This window comes from Cibotium barometz, chromosome 45 (genome assembly GCF_041138505.1).
Source record: "Cibotium barometz isolate CiBa-2024 chromosome 45, ASM4113850v1, whole genome shotgun sequence".
Classification (NCBI taxonomy): Eukaryota; Viridiplantae; Streptophyta; class Polypodiopsida; order Cyatheales; family Cibotiaceae; genus Cibotium; species Cibotium barometz.
In genome coordinates, this window is record NC_141090.1 from 21,235,957 (window position 1) to 21,248,078 (window position 12,122).

Here is a 12,122-nt window from a genome sequence, read left to right on the forward strand (position 1 = left end):
ATTTTTTGCACCTATCTAATGGTGAAGGTTTTTTTTTTCTTTTTTGGAAATGGATTTTGTGAAGTTTTAAAGTGAAAGTGGATTAAAGCCTTGGTGGAGTGACATATTGTTAATACATTCTAAGTATGAGTTTCTAAATCTAACTAGTCCATGGAAATCAAATGTTAGTAATGTAATAAATAAAGATATAAATGCCTGCTTTCTAACTTGATCTCAAATGAATTTTTTTGGGTTAATTTAAATGTTACTCTTATATTAAAACATAATCCCAAAAAACTAGGAGATTACAATTGGTGCATGATCTCAAAGGGATTCCAAAATGCAATATCTGGCAAAAGTGACTACTTTGTTAAAATATCGAGCTCAACTAGTACTACAGATATTGATGACCCACCTGGGTATAGTTTTGGCACACTTGTCATTGGTTGGATTAAGAATGGGCGATATGCTGCTAGTGGTTTATAGGTTGTGTGATAGTCACTTTGATGCAAAAACTATCACCCATTGGAGTGATAGTTTTTTCACTTTCGCCATGGTTCGGTTACAGAGATTATGGGCGATATGCCATCATTGGTTTATAGGTTGTGTGACAGTACTTTTGGTATACTAGAGTTATGGCATAATTATAGTGCTAGCTCATGTAGTCAGGTTCACACTATGGACCAACCTTTATATGTTATAACAGGGGAGTACTTTCCCTTATAGTATATACTCTTATGTCTTTGTTATAGTTGTAGAGAAGAGAAGAGAATAGAAGAAAATTCAGCCATCCATCTCTTCAATGACTTATTTTCTATTATAAACTCCCTGAGTAAATCACTCTAGCAATTGAGAATTGGTTTGTTTTGATTACTATTTTTATAAAATCCATGTTGTATACCTGATCAAGGAGCTAGTAAATGTAGAAAATGAAGAAAATTTTAGGCAACCCACCTGAGCAACACAAATGACCCCAACATAAAACTTGGATACCTTCTCTCATTCCTTTATGTGAGTGTCCTACTTGTGCAATGTCTTTAGCTTATGTGAAATGGCCTCACTACCACATATGCATATGCCACGTTGGTTTCCATCAATATAGAGTATCACTATAGGCCAAGAGAAGAGTTTGCTCATATGCATATCCATGAAAATAACCTCATATGCATTGACTAATTTCCCCTCCATGGCCTTCTTCTCGGCCATGTGTCTCCTCTCCCCACCCTACTCCCACTGAAGGACACGGATGTCGTAGGGTTTGTAGGGAGCCATTAGAGAGGCTGTGGCTGAAATTAAAACATTATCATGGCATTGGACAAAGATAAACAATAGAGAGAGAGAGAGAGTTAGAGAAAAGACACTGCTTAAGTGAGAGATAAATAGATGAGAACATGTACCTTTATAGGTTACAAAGGTTTTCTTCTCACATCATTGCTTATGTCATAACACACACACAAATATCTAGATATTATTTATACCCCTCTAAGAGGTGGTTCACACACAAACACACTCCTTTGCTAGAGGATGTTCACACCGCACACACATATTGAGGCTTAACACACAGAACTAGGCTCAATAACCTTACACACAAACATACTACCACACTTATATGAGTGGGTTCACACATGTAAGACCTTGATTCCCAAAAATCTCCCCCTTAAAGGATTACCTTATATTGTGTCAAGGATAAATCTAGGCTCATGGCTCTAGTTTCTCATGCCAGTTATGGGATCCCAAGGGTAGAGTACACATAGGATCAGGTCACAGACTCACAATAGAAAACAACACACAACTGAATTGAACACAACACACATTTTGGACTTCAAAAAACCCTTGAACAATCACACAAACATTTGATATACACATAACACACATTTGTGCTTTGTGGCACCACATTTATCATCACCCCCCCTTGATACCAACTTGGCCTACTCATTTTTGGTGGCTCAGAGGTTGAAGCATTATTAAATAGAGAAGTTTTTTCATCTTATGCTCTGAAAAGTTAGGGTTTCTAAAAAATTAGGGCTTTTTGAAAATGATGCTATAGGTGGCTATTGCAACACCTGAATGCTTTATTTATGGCCTCAATTTTAAAAAATGATGGGGAATTTGAGCCATTGATCTTAAACTAGACAATGTCAAAACAATGTACTCCCTACTAAATGTACCACCCTTGGACACCAACTATTGATGTACACATGAAAGTAGGTGACAATGGCAACTACTTTCATGTATTTGGGTGAGTGTGGTAGTGGCAATCTAACAAGTAGTAGCCCAAAATGTCAATGAAAGTTTTGTACCATCCTTGAACACCCAACTATTGATTTACACATGAAAGCAAGTAACAATGGCAACTACTTTCATGTATTTGGGTGAGTGGTAGTGGCAATCTATAGTAGTAGCCCAAAATGGCAATGAAAGCAATTGGAATTGATTGAGTAGCAACATTCCCACTACTTACTAGCAGTTACATGCCTTCTTCATAAAAGAATGTAAAGGTCATGATTTTCTCTTGAATATAGAGTTTTTTATTTTTTATTTAAAAAAAACTTGAAATAAAGTGAGGATTTACTTTGCCTAATTTAAAATTATTCTAGACTCTGTTTCCTTGTTTTGTCAAGAAAACAAACAAGGGGCTTTACACTAATAAAATGGGTTGTTCATCACAAGTGAAGAGCTATAGTGACTATGGTAGTGTTGGCATTTGAAAATGCCCCCCATAAACAAAATGTCTACTTTGATTTGAGGAGCCATCATGAGAAAATAATATTGAAAAGTCATGTAATTTTTGAGAAAGTCAAAAAACTTTGTATTGAAAACTTTTCTAATTGAGCAATTTGGAAACCTTCCACATGAAAAAGTTTGTGTTTTTTGAAAGTTCCAAACAAGACTCTAATTTGAAGGGCAAACACAAAACTTCATTTGAAAAGCTCATATTAAACCTCCATTTCTTTGTGAAGGCATTAACTATTTTGATATTGTACAGTGGGGATCATTATTGCACAACCTATTTTAATGATAAGTTTTTTATGCTCTTCTTTTTAAGAATTAATGGCCCTTGAAAGGGTACCACAGCCTTCAAACTCTAGGCTTAGTTCCAAATACAGTAAACATACTAATTATATTTGAAAGATGCGACTGCCATGTCATCTTGCAAGAATTCATTGGTACAAAAATGTTGGCTTTACATTTCTTGTTTCTGTTAACAGGCCCATAGGAGGCTTTTGAATTCTTTACATGTCTTTGTGTTGCTCTCCACTTGGTTGAGTCATTACTTGTGCTGATGCTTCCATTACAAATAACACAATGATGCTAAATAAAATAAGAAAGAATCAAAATTAAAGAAAAATGCAGCAATATTTCTGAGAACCTACCAAAAAAGAAGTGAATTAACAAGAATCTCATTTTATTTCATGATAAGTAAATTGTGTCTAGCAAAATATTGCTTAAAAAAGGAGGAAGACTCTACTATGGAATCTTCCTTTCTTTCTATCTTAAGAAGGATTCCAAGTCCCGTCGGATGGCCTGACCACAACAAAGTATGAAGTAAGCCAATTGTGTCAACAATAAACTCACTTAGTGATTTATTGTTTTGCAAAAGTTAGGCCTCATCACTAAGGAGTTAATTGGTGAATCATATAATGATCATCCCTCATAACCTTATGCAAATATATAAAAGATCAGTCATAAAAAGGCTAGTAGTATCACTTACATTTGTTAATTAAATCTTCCAAGAATGGCTACGAATACCACTCCCCTCCCCCCCACCAAAACACACACACACACACGGCCAACCAAGTGCCAATAGCGAGGCTATGGTAGGCTAATTACCAGTGCAAGAGTGCGATCTTCGTTGGCCGATAGTTGTCCCACATATGCTTCCAAAAATCTCCTAGGAAGCGGGATGAAATGCCCTAGGAGGCCCAATGGTCTATTGCTTCCACGGTGCCATCTATCACATGCATTTGGATCCTGTAACCCATCCTCATCGTGTAATGAAATAAGGGGGTGGTCGGGCTCTCCAGGCTGAAGGGGTCCTGCCAGTCCCACTCACTAGGGTCTCACTCGACACGCGTAAAAGGTCGGCTTTCTCAGAGCCATAGCTGCCAAGAACTGTGACATGCCACCTTGGCCAGAGGAGGGTCAATGTGCCACTGATGATCATGAAAACCAAGAATCCTCACCCGCTGAAGTGAGCCACCACTGAAATCCTCGGTGGGGAAGAGGGTCCACTGGCCCTAGGGACCAACATAAAAAAATGAGTGCGGGCCCCCATCTAAACAAAAGACTGCTAGCGGGATATCAAGGCGAGTGAAGCCTACGAGCCACTGTGTGTGTGTTTGGGGGGGGTGGGAGCGGGTTGGAGAGGCTGGAGGGAGTCTGCCAGAGTTTGTGTGTGTGGGGGGGGGGGGGGGGGGGGGGGGAGGGTTGGCTAAGTCGATGGCGAAGGTAATATGATCTCTACCCCGGATCCCAACGAGGAGTCTCTCTGTCTCGGGGGGGAGCTGGCCCACTATCCCAAAGAGTAAGTTCGACCAGTGTAGGGTGGCCCCTTGGCAATGTGAGAGCAAGCAGCCAAGGGGTGGCATCCTAAAGAGGGGGTTCAATGGCTGGCAGAGTCTCTTCTCATCTGTGGTCAGAGGCGATTGTGGGAGAGGGCTGGCTTGAGGTGCCCCAAGCTCTGACCAAACTGGCTAAACTGGCTGCAAAGCGGTCCTTGGAGGAGCTGAGGCCGCGAGCACGGGCCTCCATGAAGATCCACTGCACGCTAGGAGTCCAGGGCCCACCAAGAGATGGAGCGCGGGCCAAAATCCATGCGAGAAGGAAAGCCTTCCAGGGCTCACCACCTGGCTGAAGGCCCCGAACAACCAGCTTGCTCAACAGGGCTCTGCTCTCAATACCTGGATCAATGATGCCCAGCCCACCGCAATGATGAGGTTGGATAATCACCCTCGGGCCACCTTCGCCCGCGCGGGCCGACTGTCTATCCCTACCCAAAGAAAATTTTGGGCCAAATCCTGCACCTGTTCTAGGCAAGCCCTCAAGAATGCCTAGCATGAAGTACTATACCACAGGTGGCACTTGGTTGGCCACCACCACGTGGCCAACAAGGGAGAGCCAGGGAGTGTATGACAACCAGCCCTAAAAGGGGTTTTTTATTTGATATTTTGTCTTCTGCTGCTGGCCGACACCTACTCTGGGCCGACCAGCAGCCCAACCCCGTATATATAAGCATCGCTTCATCAACATAAGCAACACATCATAAAACAACATTCCCAGCCTACCTCTGCAGCAGCCTGGATCAACATCGTTTATCTGCAGCCGCCGTTGGCTCCTTCCTCTGCACACAACAGCACCAGCCCGCGTCCTGTTGTCGGCTCTACCCCCTGCAGCAGCAACAGCAGCCCGGCAAACTTACTGCGTTGTACCTGCAGCCTGCAGCTCCTGTACCTGTACCTGCAGCACACCTCCGGACAGCAGCCCATTCTCTGCTCATTCGACATCAACTTGGGACAGCAGCCCTCTCTGCTCATCATTTGACATCGACTTGGGACAGCAGCCCTCTCTGCTCATCATCACTTGATGACATCGGGACAGCAGCCCTCTCAGCCCTTCACCACCTACCTCGTGATGTTAGCACACCATCTGCCTGGGACAGCAGCTCTCTCTGCTCCTTAGATCTGCGTTTCTCCTGCAGTCCACTCATCTGATTTGTGTTTGTCTGCATCACCTCACCTTCGGAGAGCCATCGCCTCACATCGACACGTGCCTTCGACACCCAGACCGAGCTACCTGCTTCGACTCCGTCTTCGCATCTATGCCGGTTTCTCAGGTACCACAGCACCCTTGTCACAAAAGCCTGCACCACTGCATTTCCGCTGCCCACTACAGACATCTACCACCTCGGAGTGCCACCGCATCCGACGACGCGAGCCTTCGTCACTGACCGAGTTTCAGCTCCGACCTCGTCTCTGCTTCTTCGACGGTCTACCACTTAGAGTCACCTCACATCAGAGGGCCTATTGTACAGGATCTCATTCACCATCATACATACACTCATTCATCCATTTCATGGTGTGTTGATTTGCTCTGATCTCTAGCATATTTGGTCCTTTCATCCTTTTGCCCTCACATGGTATCAGAGCTATCGTGAGCAAAGGGATTGAAGACCTCGAGAGCACAAAGCATGGATCGTCTATGGAGGACCAACCTTTCTCACCAGAAATTGATTCTCCTTATTCAGATCTAGACCACACGGAGGATGGGACTTCTTACTCGCCAGAGAGCCACGTTTGAGGTCTTACATTGGGAGAGGATCAGCCTTTCTACACCTACTCACCCTCTACACCTTTGCCATCATGACATTCCTCTCCGAACTTATCAAACTTCGCTTCCAGAGGGGGATACATGCGTTTTGCCAGTGTGCGAGTGTGGGACCTTGGTATCCTTTGTCTTCAACTCATCTTCTTTCATGCTCCCCTTTGGCCTGAGAGGGGGTGTGTGACAACCAGCCCTAAAAGGGGTTTTTTATTTGATATTTTGTCTTTTGCTGCTGGCCGAAAACCTACTTTGGGCCGCCGACCAGCAACCCAACCCCATATATATAAGCATCTCTTCATCAGCATAAGCAACACATCATAAAACAACATTCGCCATCTGCTGTTGCCGGCCTACCCCTGTAGCAGCCTAGATCAACATCGTTTATCTGCAGATGCCGCCGGCTCCTTCCTTTGCACATAGCAGCACCAGCCTGTGTCTTTTGCCCATACCTATCTGTTGTCGGCTCTACCCCCTGCAGTAGCAACAATGTGGAAAACCTTCTGCGTTTTGTACATGCAGCCTGCAGCTCTTGTACCTGTACCTGTACCTACAGCACACCTCGCGACAGCAACCCATTCTCTGCTCATTCGACATCAACTTGGGACAGCAGTCCTATCTGCTCATCATTCGACATCGACTTGGGACAGCAGCCCTCTTTGCTCATCATCACCTAACGACATAGGGACAACAGCCCTCTCTACTCCTCAAATCTGCGTTTTTCCTGCAGTCCACTCATCTCTGCAGATTTGCGTTTGTCTGTATCACCTCACCTTAGGAGAGCCATCGCCTCAAATCGACGCGTGCCTTCAACATCGACACGTGCCTTCAACACCCAGACCGAGCTACCTGCTTCGACTCCGTCTTCGCATCTACGCCGGTTTCTCAGGTACCGCAGCACCCTTGTCATCGGAGCCTGCCCCACTACATTTTCGCTGCCCACTACAGACATCTACCACCTCGGAGTGCCACTACATCCATTGACGGGAGCCTTCGTCACCGATCAGTGATCGAGATCTGGACTGCATTCTTCGAAGCAGTAGGAACTTTCTTGGATCTCAGCACAGGTTACTACCCCGAGACCGATGGTCAAATAGAAAGGGTGAACCAAGTAATCGAAGATATACTTCGGTCATGCAGTGGTAGGGAACCCAAGAAGTGGCTAAGCTATCTGCACCTAGTCGAGTTTGCCTACAATGCCTCTTATCACCGAAGTATCGAGATGAGCCTTTTCAAAGCTCTGTATGGACAAGACTGCCTAACACCATTAACTTGGTCCGATCCATTGATTAGGGTCGAGATGTCCAGACAGATGCTTGACGACATGGAGCAGCAAATGCAGTCAATCCGCAAAGATATAAACGCTGCCCAGGATAGACAGAAGCAGTATGCAGATAAGAAGAGGTCAGACAGAAAATTCGAAGAAGCAGATATGGTCTTCATTCGAGTACGCTTCAAAAGAAGTTCTCTATCTCTTGGGAAGTACAAGAAGTTATCTCCTAGATACTGTGGGCCATCGTGCTTCAGCTCCGACCTCGTCTTTGCTTCTTCAATGGTCTACTACTCAGAGTCACCTCACATCACAAGGCCTCTGGTACAGGATTTCATTCTCCATCATACATACACTCATTCATCCATTTCATGCTGTGTTGATTTGCTCTCATCTCTCGCATTTCTAGTCCTTCCGGCATGTCTTTGCTTTTTCGATGGTCTACTACATAGAGTCACCTCACATTAGAGGGCCTCTTGTACAAGATTGCATTCACCATCATTCATACACTCATTCATCCATTTCATGCTGTATTGATTTGCTTTGATCTCTCGCACATCTGGTCCTTTCGTCCTTTTGCCTTCACAGGGAGTGCTCGAGTTCCAAATGCTCTAAAGTGAATGGGAGAGAGAATAGGGTTAGAGTTCATGTGGGAGACATACACAGAGAACACGAGGGAGAGAGAGAGAGAGAGTTGTGGGGATAAGTCAACTCATGGGAATGAGTGTGTGACTCCCCTATCACACATGTATATTGCACTAGTAGACATAGTGCACTTAGTACATTAAAAGTTCTAAGTGTACTATGTACTATAACTTATGGGCTTGTACACACTATAAGGGTGGGCATAATGCCTTTACCCCAACAACCTCCCACTTAAAGGCAAAGTGCCCTTAAATGAAGGAAAAGAAAAAATCAGCATGTACATTAAAAGTACTAAGTGTACTATGTACTATAACTTATGGGCTTGTACACACTATAAGGGTGGGCATAATGCCTTTACCCCAACAACCTCCCACTTAAAGGCAAAGTGCCCTTAAATGAAGGAAAAGAAAAAATCAGCATGTACATGATAATATACAAGGCCATATCAAGGCTGAAACTGGCCTCATCCAATGCCCATCAAGTGTCTGCAATGAGCAAACCGCTCCGGAGGCAAACTCTTTGTCAACAGATCGGCCGGGTTGTCATCCGTATGAATCTTAACAAGCTGAATTTGCTTGTTTTCTATCACCTCTCTGATGAAGTGATACTTCACATCCACATGCTTCGTCTTTGCATGAAAAAGAGGGTTCTTTGCCAACTAGATGGCACTCTGACTGTCACAATGCAACAATGGAATATCCCCTGTATAACCCAAATCAACCACTAACCGAGATAGCCATAATGCCTCCTTGCAAGCCTCTGTGGCTGCAATATACTCGGCCTTCGTAGTAGATAAGGCAGTGCACTTCTGCATCCTGGATATCCATGACACAGCACCTCCTGTGAATGTAAACACATAACCGGTAGTAGACTTCCGGTTATCTGGATGACCGGCATAATCCGAATCCGTGTAACCATGCACTAATGCATCTTGTTTGCCAAAACATATGCACATATCCTGTGTGCCCTTCAGGTATCTCATGACACCTTTCACTGCTTCCCAATGCTTCTTGCCAGGGTTGGCCATGTATCTAGAAACCACTCCCACTGCAAATGCAATGTCCGGCCTAGTAGCAACCATGGCATACATGAGACTGCCACAAGCTGAAGCATACGGAATCTTGGCCATATCAGCCCTGCCACTATCTGACTGTGGGCTGTCCATAGCACTGAGTTTCACATATGGAGGCAAAGGAGTACTAGTCTTCTTCCCCCCGTCCATATTGAACCTCTGCAAAACTTTGCCAATATATTCCTTCTGAGACAAATACAACACATGCTGATTTCTGTCCCGAAGTATCCGCATACCCAAAATGTGATTTGCATCACCCAAATCCTTCATATCAAAGGTTTGATGCAGCCTCTGCTTCAAGGTATCCATCTCCTTACGAGATTTCCCGGCAATCAACATATCATCAACATACAAGATGAGGATCAATAGACTGCCATCCAAAGCTTTCTTGGTGTATAAGCAGTGATCTATGTCACTTCTCCTGAATTTCTGGGATTTCATGAATGTATCAAATTTATGATACCATTCCCTTGGTGCCTGTTTGAGCCCATATAGACTCTTTTTCAGCTTGCATACAAGCTTCTCCTTTCCACTTACTGCATAACCCTCTGGCTGTTGCATATATATCTCCTCATGGAGATCACCGTGAAGAAAAGCAGTCTTCACATCCATCTGAATCAAATCCAGATCATCATGTGCAACCAAAGCTAATACAGCTCTAAGTGTGGTCATTTTGACCACTGGAGAGAAGATCTCATCAAAGTCCACACCATATTCCTGCTTGAAGCCCTTAGCCACTAACCTGGCTTTGTACCTTGGCTTTGCATCAGGTGCAACTTTGAGCCTGTAAACCCACTTGCATGGCAAAACCTTCTTGCCTGCAGGCAAATGCACCAACTTCCATGTTCCATTTTTGTGCAGAGAATCCATCTCTGACTTCATGGCACGCTCCCAAAGAGCCTTGTCTGCCCTTTGTAAAGCCTCCTTATAACATGAGGGCTCCCCACAGTCAGTAAGCATCAAGTAGTCAACCCCTGGAACAAACCTGTCAGGGGCTCTGGAGGGTCTTGTGGACCTCCGTACCCAATGACCATCATTTGCAGGTTGCTGTCCAGCCTGCATATCACCTATTGGTGGCTCCTGTTCCATGCCATAAGGCTGAAAAATCATGCCTGGTATCTCCTCTAACTGTGGCATATCCATAGGGATATTTTCTGCCATCTCTGGCTGTCCATTTGGACCATTTTCAGCACCATTTAAGGGCTGGTTTTGCTGCTGTAATGGCTGATTTACAGCCCTTGGTTGTTGTCCATGATGTCCATCATCATCAAAGATGACTCTACCAGGCTCCTGTTGCCTTGCAGGCTCCTTATACATGCATGTTTCATCAAAAATGACATCATTGCTGCGTATAATCTTTCTATTCACGGCATCCCAAAGTCTATACCCCATTTCACCTCTGTCACCATATCCTAGGAATATGCATTTGTGAGACTTAGGATCAAGTTTGGTGCGCATTTCCCTACGTATGTGCACGTACGCAACGCAACCAAACACTCTCAAGTGCTTGTATGACGGAGGCTTCCCTGTCCATACTTCCTCTGGCACTTTCCCACCTAGCCTCGTATTAGGTGACCTGTTTATAAGATGAACGGCTGTCATAACAGCTTCAGCCCAAAAACCATGAGGTGACGCAGCATGTGACAACATAGAACGGACCTTCTCCTGAATGGTCCTGTTCATCCTCTCTGCTGTCCCGTTTTGTGGAGGATCATAAGGAGTAGAGAGCTCCCTCTTGATGCCTTTAGCATCACAAAAGTCCTGTGAAACTGTTTGGACATATACTCTCCACCATTGTCGGAACGAAAAGCCTTCAGTGTTTTGCCATTTTGATTCTCAACAAGAGCAACAAACTTCTGAAACACTGAGAATGTATCACTCTTCAAACGAAGAGGATAGACCCACACTTTACGTGTGGCATCATCAATAAAAGACACAAAATATTTTGCCCCTCCCAAAGAAAGCTGAGGCATCTCACATACATCTGTATGCACAAGCTCTAACTGAGCATCTTTCTGTCCAAGAGCTTTCTTGTGGGGGCACTGGAGTTGCCCGCCATATATACAATGCTCACAAAACTGAAAACTTGAAAACTTTAGAGAAGGCAAGTAACCCAAACGAGACAATTGCTCCATTCCTTTGACACTCATGTGTCCCAACCGGCTATGCCACATAGAGATTTCCGGCAGCTCGGTTGCATTTACATTAGCATGGTGACAAACACATGCATGCATGAAGTAAAGAGTGTCCACCTTAGAGCCTCTGGCAACAACCAGTGAGTCCTGACTAATTTTCCACTTTCCACGACCAAATGTGGTAACATAATCAGCATCATCAAGCTGTCCAGTAGAAAGCAGGTTCTTCTTGATCTCAGGCACATGCCTGACATCATGGAGCATAAGCTATGAGCCATCTGAAAACACAAGCCTCACATCACCTCTGCCAAGAATCTTGCATGCATGGTTATCACCCAAATAAACTACTCCTTCATTGCCAGCAGTATACCTGACAAACAAGTCTCTGCAACCTGTGACATGAAAGGAGGCACCTGAATCAATGATCCATGAGTGCATACCATGACCATCTCCTGTAAGAAGTGAATGGGCATCAAGTGAAGACGTAAATAGGACCTCATCCTCACTGTCACCTGCATGTGACACATTGATTTCTTCAATTTTGACTCCACTTTTGCCCTTTGGCTTTACATCTTTGGCTTCATCTTTGTCTTTGTCTTTGCCTTTTCCCTTTTCCTTTTGATCATTTTTCCATTTGTCGCATTGCTTTTTGATGTGTCCCTTCTTGCCACAATAATGGCATTCCAAGTCCTTCTTGGAGCGG

At 44.4% G+C, this 12,122-nt stretch overlaps 1 protein-coding gene across 3 annotated transcripts in view; it reads right to left on the reverse strand.

The window, feature by feature from the left end:
* Nucleotides 1–3,368: 3,368 nt before the first annotated feature.
* The window catches only part of LOC147612513 (uncharacterized), a 73,507-nt gene continuing 64,753 nt past the window's right edge, over nt 3,369–12,122 (reverse strand). For all 3 annotated transcript variants that reach the window (XM_086783140.1, XM_086783142.1, XM_086783139.1), the window contains one exon: nt 3,369–3,504. In XM_086783140.1, coding sequence (XP_086639266.1) covers nt 3,469–3,504 — 36 coding nt within the window. In that variant the 3' untranslated portion in view covers nt 3,369–3,468. The remainder of the gene's footprint in view (nt 3,505–12,122) is intronic.